This window comes from Olea europaea, unplaced genomic scaffold (assembly GCF_002742605.1).
Source record: "Olea europaea var. sylvestris unplaced genomic scaffold, O_europaea_v1 scaffold2055, whole genome shotgun sequence".
NCBI classification, from domain to species: domain Eukaryota; kingdom Viridiplantae; phylum Streptophyta; class Magnoliopsida; order Lamiales; family Oleaceae; genus Olea; species Olea europaea.
The window spans coordinates 72027-88794 of record NW_019238463.1 but is presented as its reverse complement, the minus strand read 5'-3'; the positions used below and the strand labels follow the sequence as shown (position 1 = coordinate 88794).

At 34.7% G+C, this 16768-nt stretch overlaps 1 protein-coding gene across 1 annotated transcript; it reads right to left on the bottom strand.

Moving 5' to 3' along the window:
* Window positions 1–14514: 14514 nt before the first annotated feature.
* On the bottom strand, window positions 14515–16145 carry LOC111379898 (protein BZR1 homolog 2-like). Its single transcript, XM_023003339.1, has 2 exons — window positions 15784–16145; window positions 14515–15086 (listed from the first exon to the last, which is right to left on the bottom strand). Exons 1-2 carry the CDS (start codon window positions 16051–16053, stop codon window positions 14709–14711), a joined length of 648 nt encoding a protein of 215 aa, XP_022859107.1. The 5' UTR covers window positions 16054–16145; the 3' UTR covers window positions 14515–14708.
* Between the last annotated feature and the right edge of the window lie 623 nt (window positions 16146–16768).

The following is a 16768-nucleotide window of genomic DNA, read 5'->3' as shown; positions in this document are numbered from 1 at the left end:
ACTCAGTTAATTGATTTGGATTATTGTCCTTTTTTTACTGTAGCAAAGTGCATTGGTAACTTTTCCTTGTAAAAATTTTTGGGATTTTTCACTAAATTCATCCATTATTTACATGAGTATTGTATATTTAGCTCAAGTTGATAAGCCCGCTTAATTGAAAACTTCGCAGTGTCAATGTACATTTAAAATAGTGTTACAGGCATTAATTTGTTAATTGGATATAACTTTGTTGACTGCCGAACCAAGATCAACCAAAGTTGTTTTATTGATGATATTTTCTCAATTACAAGCCACTCCATGGGTGTTTAAGGGTTTGCCACTTTCATCTATGACCTTATATGTTCCTGGACCAATTACTTCGATTATAGTGTATGACCTCATACCATTTTGGGCATAGTATCTTGAACATATTTTCTAGTTCGTAATTAAAAAAAATAAATAAATAAAAATTCAACACCAAATCTTCCGCCTTAAAATTTTTCTGTGAACCTTAGAATTGAAGTATCTTTCCATTTTTCATTGATATATTGTGAGCTTCATTTGAGAAGTATTTCCTTTTTTCTTCTAAGAGGTCTTAAGTATTCACGGCTTCTTCATTATGTTCTTCGTTAAAGTTCAGTTTCCTAGTTGAACCTAAACCTATTTCTATCGGAATCATAGCTTCAACCCTATATGCTAAAGAGAAAGGAGTTTCTTACGTGGCAATTTTGGTGGTAGTGCAATATGACTACAGAATTTATGGTAATTCGTCGGCCCATCAATAATTCCTTTTGCAGAATCAATCTTTATTTTTAGGATGCTTTTCAATATTTTGTTTACTCATTCTACTTGTCCATTAGCTTGAAGATAATATGAAGTGGAGAAATGTCTACGGATTCCTAGTTATTTGTACATAGCTCTCAATTTTTTTTCCTTTGGAACTATTTACTATTATCTAATATAATGGAGTTTGGTACTCCGAACCCAAAAAAAATACTTTTCAAGATGAACTTAGAACTATGGGCTTTGGTGATGTTTGTAAGAGGTTCTGCTTCAACCTATTTGGTGAATTGGTCTATTGGTATGATCATTAATCTCATATTAGATCTTTCTCTAGGAAAAGATCCAACAAAATTGATACCCTACTTCGTGAAGAGCCAATGGATATTGGTGGTAGTCAACTCTTGTGGTGGTTTTCAAGTATCGGTGTGGACTTTTGGCATCTTTTACATTTTTTGGCAAAATTTATGACATCTTTTCTCATGGTTGGTAAGTAGTAGCCTTGTTTCAAGGCTTTTTAGGCTAAGGAATGTCTGCAGTGTGATTTCCCCATATGCCGCCATAGATTTCTCTCGTTACATATATTGCTTCATAATTATTCACACATCTTGGCAAAGGGAGTGTATACCATTGTTTGAAGTAATACAAATCTGGCTACTTTTATTCATGATTTTCTTGCCTCTTTTTAATTCTTAAAGAGTACTTCATCCCTGATGTAGGATATATTATCTTATATCCATTAGATTTTGCTTAGTATCCCTAAACTTTCCTCCCTTTTTGATTAACTCATGGGTTTGACAATAATTCCATTCGATATGGTTTTGAATAACTGTACATTGTTCGTGCTTGCTAATTTTGATAATTTATCCATTTTTCTTCAATAGGGATCTACGAGAGCTTGAATGAAATGAGGTGATGTGACAAGTCCAAGACTTATTCAAGTATGCAACCGTTATTTTTTCCTGATTAGTGAACCTTCCGTTGACTTGATCTACCACTAACTTCGAATCACTCTATACCTCAATTTTCTGGGCATGCATTTCCTTTGCTATTGCAAATCGGCTAGCAAACTCTTTTATGCGAACCTAAGTGCACACTTCAATTTATGTCCACCCAGATTTGTTAAAATTATCCACAATCTAGCATTTCTTTCTCTTGAAGACCTGTCCATAAATTGTTTCCAAGTTTCCTGTTCATGTTCAAGCTCAGGAATGGGGACGTCTAGAAGTTCAATTTTGAAATTTGCTAGCGCTTACGCATTGATTGCAAATCGTCATTTACAGTTTATCTCGAATTGTTTTAATTCTACAACCCATTTCATCAATCTCCCTGATACATTGGGTTTTTCTAATACTTGTTTGAGTGAAAAATTTGTCAATACCTCAATACTTTAACTTTGGAAATAAGGTTGGAGTTTTTCCACAACGCTACTAATAAGGCAAGGGCCAACTTCTCCATATTAGGATATCTAGACTCAAGTAGAGTGATGCGAACCCGGTTAGGATGATCACTAACGAACCCATAAAAGATTGTTGAACCCCAGAAAAGCCAAGAATTAATCCCAGTTTATGAATTTGAATCCCAAGATGATGAACCAAGCAACCCCACAATAATAGTAATATGAAGGACCTCTTGATCACACAACCAAAGACTCACACCCGGATTTTGAATGCCACAAGGAAGTAAGCACCTTGATAAGTTCAAAAATTGTTCTAAGAAGAACAAAGATTGGAAAGCAAGAATTGCCTCTCAAATTAATTCTCAATAATGTCAAAGTTGTTCTTACAATAAATATGAGAAAGTATTTATACCAACCCTAAAAATATTGTCTTGGACGGAAATTATGCTCCAAGTACCAAAAAATAATAATTAGAATCAAATTTTATGGAAACTAGAAAAGTTACCAAAAATTGAAAACACGTCCCGAATTTTGTACTATGCGGCCGCATAGAGTATTTCTATGCGGTCGCATAGAAGAGTTGTTGCTGCCCAAAAATTTCCCTGCATGGGTCTATGCGACCGCAAGCCAGGATGTGCCGACGTGCTATGCGGTCGCATAGCACTAAATTTCAACTTCAACTTCGTCCGCTTCATTACGTTGATCCATTTCAATTTCGCTCTCAACCCCAACATGAAAGTTGCCTAGTTTTGCATCCCGAACATTGTCCCTTCAATAGTGGATTGAACAAGTAATCCCATCGCTTGATTTACCCACTTTGCCCTCGAACGTGTCATCAGTCCACCTTCAATACTCAACGGGTCTTGATTCGGACTTGCCTTTGTGACTTCCGCATCTTGGATCATATCATCTCTTTTCTTTTCAAAAGGATTCGTCCTCAAATCTGTACCTGTATAAAAAAGAGAGAGATTAGACACATTAAATGTAGCTGAAACATTATACTCACCTAAAGAACCACTTTGTATGCGTTATCGTTGATCTTTTCGATGACTTGAAATGGACGATCTCCCCGTGGCTGCAATTGAGACTTTCTCTGCTCTAGAAAATGCTCATTTTTGAAATGTACCCAGACCAATCACCTGGTTCAATTGTCATGCACTTTTTTCCTTTTTTTGCCATTGATGCAATAAGCTTACTCATTTCTTCAATTTGCATTTTGAACTTCTAGTAGAGTGACTTCACCAACTTAGCTTTTCTCTTTCCATCCAGGTTACCTCGTTCATTTACAGGTAAATGTAACAAATCCAAGGGAGCTAGTGGGTTAAACCTATAAACGATTTCAAAAGGTGAGAACGAAGTAGTAGAATGTACAGCTCTATTATATGCAAATTCAACAAAGGGTAGGCACTCCTCCCAACTCTTTAAATTTTTATTTATCACTGTGCATAATAATTGAGTCATGGTCCTATTGACCACCTCAGTTTGCCCATCGGTTTGTGGATGACATTTTGTGGAAAATAACAATTTCTTACCTAACTTACCCCACAAAACCCGCCAAAAACGACTAAAAAATTTTACATCCCTGTCTAACAGGATACTCCTAGGGGTCCCATGCAAACACACTATCTCTTTAAAGAACAAATCTGCTATGTGAGGGTGTCATCAATTTTATGACACGGTATGAAATGCGCCATCTTACTAAACCTATCTACCACCACAAAAATAGAATCCCGTCTTTTCTTAGTCCTAGGTAAACCCAACACAAAATCTATTGAAATATCAACTCGAGGTTCACTAGGAGTAGGTAACGATGTGTACAACCCTTGAGGTAAAACCTTAGATTTAGCCCCATTACAAGTTATGCATTGGCTACATATCCGTTCAACGTCACTTTTCATCTTAGGCCAATCAAAATGCTCTTCTAACATTTCTAAAGTTTTCTTAACCCTGAAGTGTCCCATCGAACACTTAGGATTACAAAACTTATTTTCACGAAACGAGTAGCCTTTATGTCTGAAGAACTTGTCTATAGCCCCCTTATCACATGATTTATACACATCATAAAAATCCAAGTCATTCACATACATATTTTTAATGTGCTCAAAACCAAGTAATTTAGAACTAAGAGAAGTTAGTAACACATACCTGCAAGACAAAGCATCTGCCACTACATTATCTTTACCTTGCTTATAGCGAATGACGTAGGAGAATGTTTCTGTAAATTCCATCCACCTTACATGCCTCTTGTTCAGTTTTCCTTGACCCCGCAAATGTTTAAGAGACTCATGATCAGTGTGTATTGCAAACTCTTTAGGCCACAAGTAATGCTACCAAGTCTCCAAAGCTCAAAGAAGCCAGTACAACCCCTTGTCATACGTAAGGCAGTTAAGAGCTGCTCCACTCAGCTTCTCACTGAAATAAACTATTGGCCTCCTGTCCTGCATCAATACTGCTCCAATCCCTATTCCTGAGACATCACACTCAATCTCGAACATTTTTTTCAAAATTTGGTAACGCTAAAATAGGTGCTTTACATAATTGATCTTTAAATGTATTAAATGACTGCTCCTGCTCACTACCCCAATGAAAACCCACGCTCTTCTTTACTACCTCAATGAGTGGCGTGGTGATTGTGCTAAAATCTTTCACAAATTGCCTATTGAAACTAGCCAACTCATGAAAACTCCTTACTTCGGTTATACTCTTAGGTATAAGTCACTCCTTAATAGCTTTTATCTTTTCATCATCAACCTCTATTCCATTGGCACTAACCACAAATCCTAGAAAGACAACCTTTTCCATGCAAGATGTACATTTCTTAAAATTAGCATATAGTTGCCACAAGCACTTTTCTTAAATGCTCTACATACTCATTTAGGTTTTTGCTATACACTAGAATATCATCAAAATACACCACGACAAATTTTCCTATAAAATCACACAAAACATGATTCATCAAACGTATGAAAGTGCTTGGTGCATTGGTGAGTTCAAATGGCATTACCAACCACTCATACAGTCCGTATTTAGTCTTAAATGTAGTTTTCCACTCATGACTTTCCCTCATTCTAATTTGGTGGTAACCACTCTTAAGATCAATTTTACTAAATATGAATGCACTATATAATTCATCAAGCATATCATCTAACCCTAGGAATAGGTGACGATACTTTACCAATATGTTATTGATGGCTCTGCAATCCATGCATATCCTCTATGTTCCATCTTTCTTTAGCACTAACAGAACTGGTACAGCACACGGACTCATACTCTCCCTGACATAACCCTTTCTCATCAACTCCTCAACTTGCCTCTTAAGCTCCTTTGTCTCCTCGAGATTGCTCTGATAAGCTGGTCGATTTGGAATGACAGCTCTAGGATAAAGTCGATTTGGTTCTTAATGCCTCGAATTGATGGTAACCTACTAGGCACATGCGAGTAAGCTGGACATTATTACAAGGAGGATCTTTCTAGGCTGATTTCTTTATAGCCAAATACTCGAGGAAGAAATCTATTTTCAAAATGAAATCATCCCCTTTACATTCTCAATTTTGGAAGGGAGTAGTGTCGTGATGCCATTGATATTAGAGAACCCATTGGTTTGTATACATGATGGCTCCTCTAGCTTTTGGTATGACAATTGGATGGGTGAGAGGGATCTTATTTATGCAAGCCTTATGGCAAAAAACCAGAATTTGAAAGTATGTGATCTTTTCACGAATGGTTGTTGGAATGGGCTACGTGAACTTGCTGGGGAAAAGGTTGCGGAAGAGATAGAGAATTCTGGGATTTTTTTATTCGTGAAGGACATGGCTCTTACATATGCAACCTCCCAAGCATGGGAATTGATTCGAAAAAAGGGGACACCATGCCATTGGAGAAAGTGGTTATGGTACTTAAAAATTCCAAAAAATGATGTCTTTTATCACATGGAGAACAAACATAAATTGCATTCCAATAGATGAAGTGGTTCAAACCATTGGGATACCATTGGCTTCTAAATGTGATTGTTGTACGGCTCCTTTGGTTGAGACTCTTGAACCATGTGTTGTGTACTGGAGAACTGGCCAAAAAGGTATGGGATTATTTTGAACTTCATCTTACTCTTGCTTTGTCGTATGTCCATTCTTGGAAAAATAGGATGAATCTATGGGGGTCAAAGGCATCTTCTACCTTACAGATTGGCATTTTATGCGTTATTGCACCATTTACGATTACTTGGGCTCTATGGAAAACTAGATGCAAAGCACATATGGAAGGACTAGTCATTCACTGGAAGAAAGTTATATAGATGGTAAAAACGTACTTGTCTCAATGCGCAAGCGTTATCTTCAATGTGAAGAGAACTTCAGATAGTGATGTCTGGTGTCTAAATTCACTTAATTGCCCGATTGCTTCCATTAAACATAATCGTGTACAAATGGTAGCTTGGAGGAAACCACCAAATCAGATTATGAAATTGAACGTGGATGGAGTAGCAAAAGGAACCCCAGGTCATCTGGAGGAGGTCGAATAATACGAGATGCAAAAGGGCAGTTCAAAGCAGGTTACGCACGGTATTATAGGATCACAACAAATATGGTAGCGGAAGTTAGAGCTCTCGAGGATGGATTGCGTCGTCTATGTAGAGACCTTAGTTTACAGAATGTCACGGTGGAATCGAACTCCAAGGTTTTAGTTCAATGGACAAAGTAAGGAACATACCCTTTGTGGCGCCTCCGAGAAATTTGGGATGACATTATGGCCCTCTTGCGTGTGTTGAATAGCACGGTTAACTGTGTATACCAAGAGGCCAATACAACAACAGATTTTCTTTCTAAGGAAGCTTCATTTGGAAACTCTGTGGATTATGCTACTATAGACCATGTACCGATATCTCTACGTGGTATTTTGCGTACTAATTGCTGGGAATTACCTCATTTTAGACATTAAGATTTTGATTTCTTATCTTTTATTTTTGCTTGTATTAGATCGTATTGTAATGGGAGTAGTACTTCCATATTTACTGCTTTCAATTTATTCTATGTAAAATTAATTGTAAGGGAAGTAGTACTTTCTCATTTACTGCTTGCATTGTTTTCAATCTCACATGTAACCATGGTATTCCTCTGCCACAAGTGAGGGCATATCAATAAAACTAAAGGAGGTACCGTTGTATTTTCTTCATTATTGTTTCCTATTTGCAATGTATTGTACAATATATTCTCCTTTTTATCATTTGTATGAAATAGGCTAAGTTAATCATGGTGGGATTTATGGTTGTTGTTTAATCTAGCCTCGATTGATTTTAATATTTGCCCTTTGATATTAATTTGCTTATTTTCATGTGTTTCTATTATTGTATTTCATACATTTTCATTTATATGACCAATGACTGATTGCGTTTAGTGAATTGCATATCGTTTGAGAGAATTTTGTGCATTTTAGACAAAATGGTAGAAACCCTAGGTTTGTATGGGGATAGAGATATACCCTAACCCTAAGTGACCCAATGAGCTATTTTCACAAAGATTTAATGCGATTGTTTGGTTTAAATCGACATAGCGATATAGTAGGTTAAACAAATCAATTAGGGTTAATTTTGCTCAAGAGAGGTAATTAACTAAAATTGGAAAATCAAGTCTAACGTAGTAAATGAGTAATTCGTTAATTGGTTTGTAGATAAATTAATTAGGTGACGGTTAAGCGAAAGCATGAATCTTAACCACGTTGTCTTTCGAAATTTTCAAGATTTTTATATTTTCTTATTTTTTAGGTTTTCAGTTAATTTCCTTATTTCAAAACCATATTTTTAATTGTGTATGTTTATTTTTATTGTTAGAATTAAATTAATTAGAGTTGTGTAATCTAAAGTAAACATTCTTGAAAGATCGACAACCTGGACTCAAAATGTCCACTCTATTACTTGAATGCGACCCTTGCACTTGTGGCATGTATTTTTAGCGAACAAGATTTGGGCACCGTTGCTGAGGAATGTTTTAACTTTGATTACCACTTTAGTTAATTTTAATTTTAACAATTTCTTTTTATTTGTTTTTAATTGCTTTTATTTTTGTATATTTTGGCTAGCCTCCATATTGTTAATCTATCTTGTGCTTGTATTCTCTCATTTTACTTTTCAAATATTTGGAGGATTCTAACTTTGGTAAAGTAACAAAATTGTTGCAATGACAAATCTCTATGTGCACAGTCAAGATATGGTTGGAGAATATCCAAGTTGTGAAAATTGGTACGCGGTGCATTGTAATGGGAATTGCTTGTTTTCACACACTAGTTTATACAAGCCGAAACTTTTGAGGTTTAGAAAATATTTGAGGTGTTGAAAACAACCCATTGACAAAAATGATGAAGGGTACATGCTCGCGGGAGATTTGGTACCTTACAATTGGGATGAGGACATCAAGCTTGTGGGAGATGGGCCTCCCCTATTGAACGAGATGGTACTTGCAAAATATTCCAAAAAACTTGCCTTGTTGGATGAAAGTGGTATGCTTATGGAAGATTACATGTATTGGGATGGATTTCAACAATGGGGTACAATCCACTTGAAGGAGTCAATGGGACCGACTTTTCACTGCCCGTTGATTTAAATTGTGGATTGATCATTCAATCCGAAGAAATATCAACGGTTGTAGAAGGGCTTAAAGTGAATGATAATTTAATCAGAAATGAACTGATCAAGGATGTAGGAATCAATGAAGATAAAATCAACATACATTCACTCGACTTCATTGATTGCATAGGAATTGATTTTTTGATTGAGTCTGATGAGGAGATAGAAATCTACATTGTTGGGTTTGTATAGGATAGAATGGGAAAGTCCTACACATTGAAAGGGGCGATGTCGAGGTTTGGAGATCAAATGAATGGTGTAACAAAGCCAAACGAAGAAAAATGGGCAAGGCATCCAAATCCTTCTTTTGATGCCTGTGATTCGATGGCCAAAGTTGAACTGAAGACTATAAAAAAGTGCTTATTGTGAGGCACTTTTTATAGGCACTTTTTATACTTTTGTTTAATTAGCTATAAATTTTTTTGTAGGAAATTTTTGAAGCACCACATATACATGGTTCCTCACAAGTTTGGGGGTAAATTATGTACAAGGTCATTTTCCAAAGTCATTGAAAGCATCACAAGTCCAAGTCAAGCGTTGGTACCTCTTCACAAATATACAACTGGGAAAGTTTCATTGTCCCTCTCCTCTTTTCTTCATATTGTTCTTTACACATTGAGGACAATATGTGATTTAAGTTTGGGGGTGATTGTGCTTAAATTGGCGATAGTGTTGACATGTTAGATAGCCTTACCGGCTTAGCATGGTTTTGATGTTTAAAATTGTTATTGATTCATGAGCTATGCATGACCAATTATGCTATTTGGGGCTCTTTATTTTTTATTTTATTTTTATTTTTTCAAAAAATTGCTTATCCATTGTAAGACCTTGAATTACTTTGAGCACAAATGTCATGATTAATTTTTATCTGGATGTGGAAAATTTTTGATTGATGGAGAGAATTTTGAAGTGGTAAGTACTAGGTTGTGAATTGCTTGAAAATTTATATCAACTTATACTCTCTCATCTTTCATTTAACCAAACTGTGAGACAAGTTTGGGGTGGTCGAGTCAGTGAAGGATATTATCTAGAAGTTTGTGATTCCATGCTAGGTAATGACCACATACTAGGGATCTAAGTCCCATTTTTGTTGTGCTTGAAAAAAAAAACAAAAAAAATGTTATTGCACTTGTTGAATCTTGGGCCTCACTTCGTAGGCTTTTTTACTCCAATTATTAAGTCCGTAGCGGTATCTTAAAACTCGGTACCCTTTGGCCTAAACAGCCGAAGAATTATTGACCTAAAGCTCGCTACAAGGGTCAAGAAGAAAGCCTAAGGGAATAAGGTAAAACATGGGATTTGACTTAAAAAAAAAATATTTTTATGAAATTGTATTTGATATTTGGGCTTTGATAACTAGTGAGTTTGAATTACTTAGTATGAGCTTGAATGTGGAAGCTCTCATTAGTGAAGAATTATCATATGACTAGATGTTGAGATTGCCAGTTAGATCAAACCAAACTTGAGCGGAAAAAGAAATGCGCGACTGAGAACAACCTTTAGATTTACACCCCCAAGGATAGAAAATGAATAGCTATTTGAGGAGTGTGAATCTCATGAGTGGGAAAGGAAATATTTGATCACAATGGGTCAGGTTGGAGCCAATTTGAAGATTTTTTCGTCTTGACAACTTTTTCCTAGTTTAAATAATGGTTAAAGTGACGTTACACACATACACACCAATCAAACATTGGATAAGCTCAAATTATTTTTGTTAGCATTATTTGGAGCATATTTGTGAATTGATTATACAATTTTACACTCTTTGATATTTTAGGCAAGTTATCTAATGTGTTGATCAATATCAGATATTCTTGATTATGTTGTAGATAATCTTGCTCGGGACGAGTAATAAGTTCAGCTCAGGGGTATTTGATAAGTGTGTTTTTACACTTTTTTAGTATCTAAATATGATTATTATTGATGAAATGATAGAAATTCTACTCACAATTAAGTAACATTTGCTTTTGCAGGCCAAAAATCAATCAAGGTAAAAGAACAATGCAAATGGAGTAAAAAGTGACCATACAAAATCGTGAAGTTGGGGACCAAAATGCATAAGTATTGAAAGTTCAAGGCCTTGGGATTGCAATTTTTGGAGGGTGACATTGAAAGAAAAGTCAAAATTCGAGGATCAAATTTGTGCAAGTTCAAAGTTAAGATATCTAGAGTGCAAATATGGGGTGCAAATAATGAAAAATGGGAGGTGGCACTGTAGCAACGCCGCAGCGCTACAATGCTGCCCAATTACAGAGCCATGGCGCTGCAACGCCACTTCAAGTCATCGCAGCTACGAACTAGGACCTGTTTGGCTAGATTTTTTTTAATTGGGGACCATTTTGAAAGCAACCAAACACGATTTTTGGGCCCTTTTAAAGGCAAATTCAACCATCTTTTCCATTATTCTTCAACTTGGAAGGAAAACCCTAGCATCCTTCTCTTTCTTTTTACTTTCCTTTTAATTTTTCTTTCTTCTTCTCTGTTTCTTTTTCTTTTTCTTTTTCTTTTTCTCGGTAATTTTGGGGGCAAAATCTAAGAGCACAAGGAGAATATATTTGGAAGAGAAATTTTGTGAAAAATCATGATCAAGCTATCAAGAATTCAAATCCAAAAGGGTTTTATCTTAACTCTTGTATTTTCTTCATTATTGTTTCCTATTTGCAATGTATTGTACAAAATATTCTCTTTTTTATCATTTGTATAAAATGGGCTAAGTTAATTGTCGTGGGATTTATGGTTGTAGTCTAATCTAGCTTGATTGATTTTAATATTTGCCCTTTGATATTAATTTGTTTATTTTCATGTATTTTTACGATTCTATTTCATGCATTTTCATTTATATGGCCAATGAATGATTGTGTTTAGTGAATTATACATCATTTGAAAGAATATTGTGCATTTTAGACCAAATGGTAGAAACTTTAGGTTTGTGTAGGGTATAAAGATATACTCCTTGCCCTCGGTGACCCAATGAGCTATTTTCACAAAGATTTAATGCGATTATTTGGTTTAAATCGACATACAGATATAGTAGGTTAAACATATCAATTAGGGTTAATTTCGCTCGAGAGAGGTAATGAACTAAAATTGGAAGATTGGGTCTAACATAATACATGAGTAGTTTGTTAATTAACTCGTAGAGAAATTAATTAGTTGACAGTTAAATGAAACCATAAATCCCAACCACGCTGTCTTATGAAATTTTCAAGATTTTTATATTTTCTTATTTTGTTGGTTTTTAGTTAATTTCCTTATTTCAAAACCATATTTTTAATTGTGTGTGTTTATTTTTATTGTTAGAATTAAATGAATTAGAGTTGTGTAATCTAAATTAAACATCTTCGAGGGATCGACAACCCGGACTCAAAAGATCCACTTTATTACTTTAACGCGACCGGTGCACTTGCAGCATGTATTTTTAGCGAACAATTCCCACTCCATACAATGAGATCGTGGTTATCTTTGATCTAGTTTCCGCAAATGACATAAATTTCTTGACTTCTAAATGATTCTTCTCACATAACTAGTATTTTTCCCTCCTAAGCTCACTAACTTGATTCTCTGGAAGGAGCAAGAGGAGAAATGACTATTTGGGACAAAACTATTCATATTTTTCATGCCTAATCCTTCCTTTGACTCTAACTATTATAGATGTTTACTAAACCCTTGGGAATGGTGAAGTCTGTTTGCTAATGACATCTATTGATTAGCTGACTTCTAACTAATTTTTTTATCTTTTCATATTTTATTCATCAGTTTAAATCTCATTTTTGATAGAGCATTTTGTTGTCTCATCCTTCTCCTATAAAAGGAAAGGCTTCTTGTATAGTTTAAACACACCTGAAAATAAGCAAATATTCTTCACTTCTCTCTTCTTTCTCCAACTTTTCTTATTTTCAGCACTATGAATTCAAGAAGGGGATAAATCAGAATATCGAGGAAAAAAAAAAAAAGATCAACTAAGAGGAGAGTAAATATTGGAGGAAGCAAAATATATGTTTTATGTGATGTTTGCGATTAAAAATACGCTATCCATATATATAGGATTGGCTACTTATCCGTTCCCAAATTTCAAAAACAATTTCTAACAAAGACAAAGTCAGCTCTAATACCACTATTAGAATTTAAATATATTCACATAGTGAAGTTAAAAAATAATTTCAATTCCCTTCAACAATCATCTTTGTATTTAACTAGAAATCATGATTGGAATTATACTTTTGGTAAACCCTCAATCTCCTTTGAGAATCTTGGTCATGAACAATTGCGATCTTTGCTCCTTTTTGTGAATCTTGATCTATCATGATCTTTCCACACATGAGAACAATAATGTGAGATTAGAATTTCTCTTTCTTGTGGTAGGACGATCATGATAGTGTGAGATGTGTGTTAAATTGCAATAGCAATTTTAATTGCTATTGTGATAACTTACGAAAAACTCAAACCCTAATTATTTATTTATGGATATTTAAGTAAATTTATCCCATCTATTGAACATTAGTTAGCCCAATATTTAATTAATCTAATTAGTTAAACTTGGTCCATAAGATAATTAATCAAATCAATTAGCTTAAGCATATTAATAAACAATCTAATTAATTAATTAATTATACAAATGTGCAACACTTATAAATTAAATAATTCATAATATCATTCTTCTAGTTCCATTTTTGTGTATGGCCCATTAGGTTCATGATGACGATATTGGACGACATTAATTATTATTTTGATCTAATAAAAACAAAATGAATTAAAACTCCCTTTTAATTTAACATTCGTCGTCCCTAATTGATATTCACAATGTGTAAAGACAATAAATATAATGAGAAATATCATGTGGTGTGACAAAATCAAAACTCGTTTATTTATCATGAAACTATAATAATATTGTTAATATGATCCAATCCAATCAATCATTCATCGTCCCTACTTGATATTTACATGTAAGGATAATAGATGTGACGAAAAATATCGAGTGGTGTGACAAAATCAAAACTTCTTTGTTTATCATGAAACTATAATAACTTCGTTAATATGATCCAATTAATTATGAGATATGAAAGTGTGTTAATCTCCATTATCAATCATATCTTCACCCCACTCTAAATTCAATAAATGTCGAAACTCTTTTCAACTAATTAATTTACATTGTCCAAGGATTTCGATATCAACTAAGAGTGACAAATTTTCCATTGATCATTTACAGACTCCATATAATTATTAACATACACGAACAATATCGTATTGGCAAATTTTGCCAGAGCAACATCCGATATCATCTAAGTATGATTGTCTTTAGATAAAGTACTATAATGACCTCAAGTCAAAAGATCAATTCCAATACCAAACATTAAATATTTAACCCCCGACACTCAAACAATTATCCATGTGGAATCTCTTCAGGATGTTTCCAATGTTTTGCTCTCTTAAAAAAACATCCATGTATCCATTTAAATGTTACTACATTTTAGCTTGTGAGATCATCTATTCTTTATAAGTAAGAAATGTCGCACTTAATGGTTTTTGTAATAATGACATTCATATCTCATTATTATTTACAACCACTGATAATTTATGATAAAATCATATGTACTTTGTTTTTCTCACAATCACAACTCCTCGTGATTAACAAGTTATTAAGACTTGAATCTATGGACTCTATGAGATTAATTCGTGAGAATAATAATTCAATTAAATAATAGTTCTGCCATAAACGAAATGCATTAATCATATTAAAAATGTTTATGTCCAAAATTGATTGAACCTAGTGCATAAAACTTGCAATCCAGATATATAGGATTGGCTACTTTACGTTCCCAAGATTCTAGAATATTTAGTCACACTGAAGTCAAATAATATGTCTTACATGTAAAACCATAACATGAAAAGCATGAAAGTACTTGTGCAAGTAGTTAAGAGGTGCCTGGCTTAAGAAATTTAAGTGAGGGATTGAGGCCATCCCACGGGCGTGTCCTGACTGGAAGTGGTGGCATCATAGGTGGAGGGCCTGTGAAGCGATCCACAGGTGAAAGCAGCCCTAACTGCCTCTGTGCAATGCGATGGACAAGAAGAAGAACTAGCAGTTGCAGCAATAGTAGTACTACTCGAGCTGAATCCACCACAAAAGGGTAGGCTAAAGGAGGAGTGATGGAGGGTTGTGGGACCTATGTGGCAAGGGGAGGCCACCGTCAGACATTCACTGCCATCATCATTGGTGACAGCACCAATGCCGGCATTGGCTCCCTTGAAGCTGCTGGTTGGCACTGGCATAGCCCGTTTTCTTCCTCGAGCACAAAGAGGACAAACATTAATTCCCTGTCGAAACGAAATCAACTTAGCACATACATGTTTTGCACATTGCAGCACAAAATAGCACGTCAGGAAAAATGTAAAAAATTTATTAGCAGTTTTATTCTGCGTGTGACCGACAATTGTGAGGCAGGTCAATTATTAACTTAGCCAAATACGTGTGGCAATTACATAATTAAACCATTAAAAGATAAAAGATGTGGCTAAGTATGAATTCAGATGCTTTTATTATTGCAATGTAATGTTAATTTTGTGGATACGATACATTAAAAAGGTTAATATTTGGTAACCGTAGGGTAAAAAATAAGAGGGTTATTTCAATAGCTGAAGGGAATAAGAGGGTAAAGGGTACCGGCAAAAAAAAAAAAAATAATAAATAAATAAATAAATAAAAATCTTCAGTTTAATGAAACCGAAGAATCTATCTTGTTACTAAAATAAATTTACACAAATTAAATAATGTTATTAATCTTTTATGAGTTAGTTACATCCGAGAGAACATAAAACACAGTAATAGGTGTCTAAGATTCTAAAAATAGAAGTATAATCAGTAACAAAACAACTTTTACAATAATTAAATGCTGCCTCGCTATTCACAAAGTTATAGCACTTAGCATCAACGTTAGCGGATTCTCAATAGTGGAGTAACTTGACCCCAATGTCGTGAAGGACATAGTACAGGGTGACATGAAAAAATACATACGCTGCTGATGGTGGTAGTGTTGGTGGCAGAGCGGTAAGTGGTGCCATCAGGCTCGACGATCCATCCAGCTTCTTGGGCAAGATGACGGAGGACTTGGTTGTTATCAGCACGAGGAGACAGGCGGTAGCCACCGTGCCTGCGGAGGCCTTGGAAGATCTTGGTGGCGATGGATCTCCTCTGCTTCTCTCTCATCTTGGTCCACTTTTTTTCATCCTCGCTTCTTACATTATCATTTCCAGTATTCTCTCTCTCGAGACAACTTTCCTTCATGTTTTCCCCAGCTTATGAAGTTTGATGAACTTTCGAAAGTGGAGTATAAAACGTGACCTCCACGCTTCTATTCTCTCTTGTAAGGGTTCAGAAGCTTTTGATGGACAGTAAACTGAGAAGATAAAAGAATCATATATATTGCATGGTTGCTGTACAAATAGCGCAGAAAGAAGGGAGGTTGATTCACGTGCAAGGAACCATTCTTTTTTTTTTCTTCCTTTTTTTATTTTATTTTATTTTTTTGCTGGTAATAAATGTTCAATGAGAATTAGAGAGTGTAAATACAACATATTTGTCATCGACATATAAACAAATAAAAACAAAATATTTGTCACATATTGTAAATATATAAAATATTTATTAATACTATTATGCATGAAGCCGAAAGAAATTAATGCCAACTCAAAATTTTTAGGCCATTTCTTTGGTGCTTATTTAAGACCATATAATGATTTTACTCCCTTGCACATCTTATGTTCATTACCAGGTAGAAAAATCCTTTCGATTGTTTGATATAAACCTCCTCATCAAGAACCTCATTTAAGAATGCCGTTTGATATTCGTTCGATGAACATGTAATTCATATGTGAATGTTAATGCGAAAAATATCTTAATTGATATTGGTTTAGCTACTTGTGCATATGTATCAAAATAATTTATTCCTTCATTTTTCATGACTCATAATGAGAAACCTTTGTGAATTTTAATGGAATTC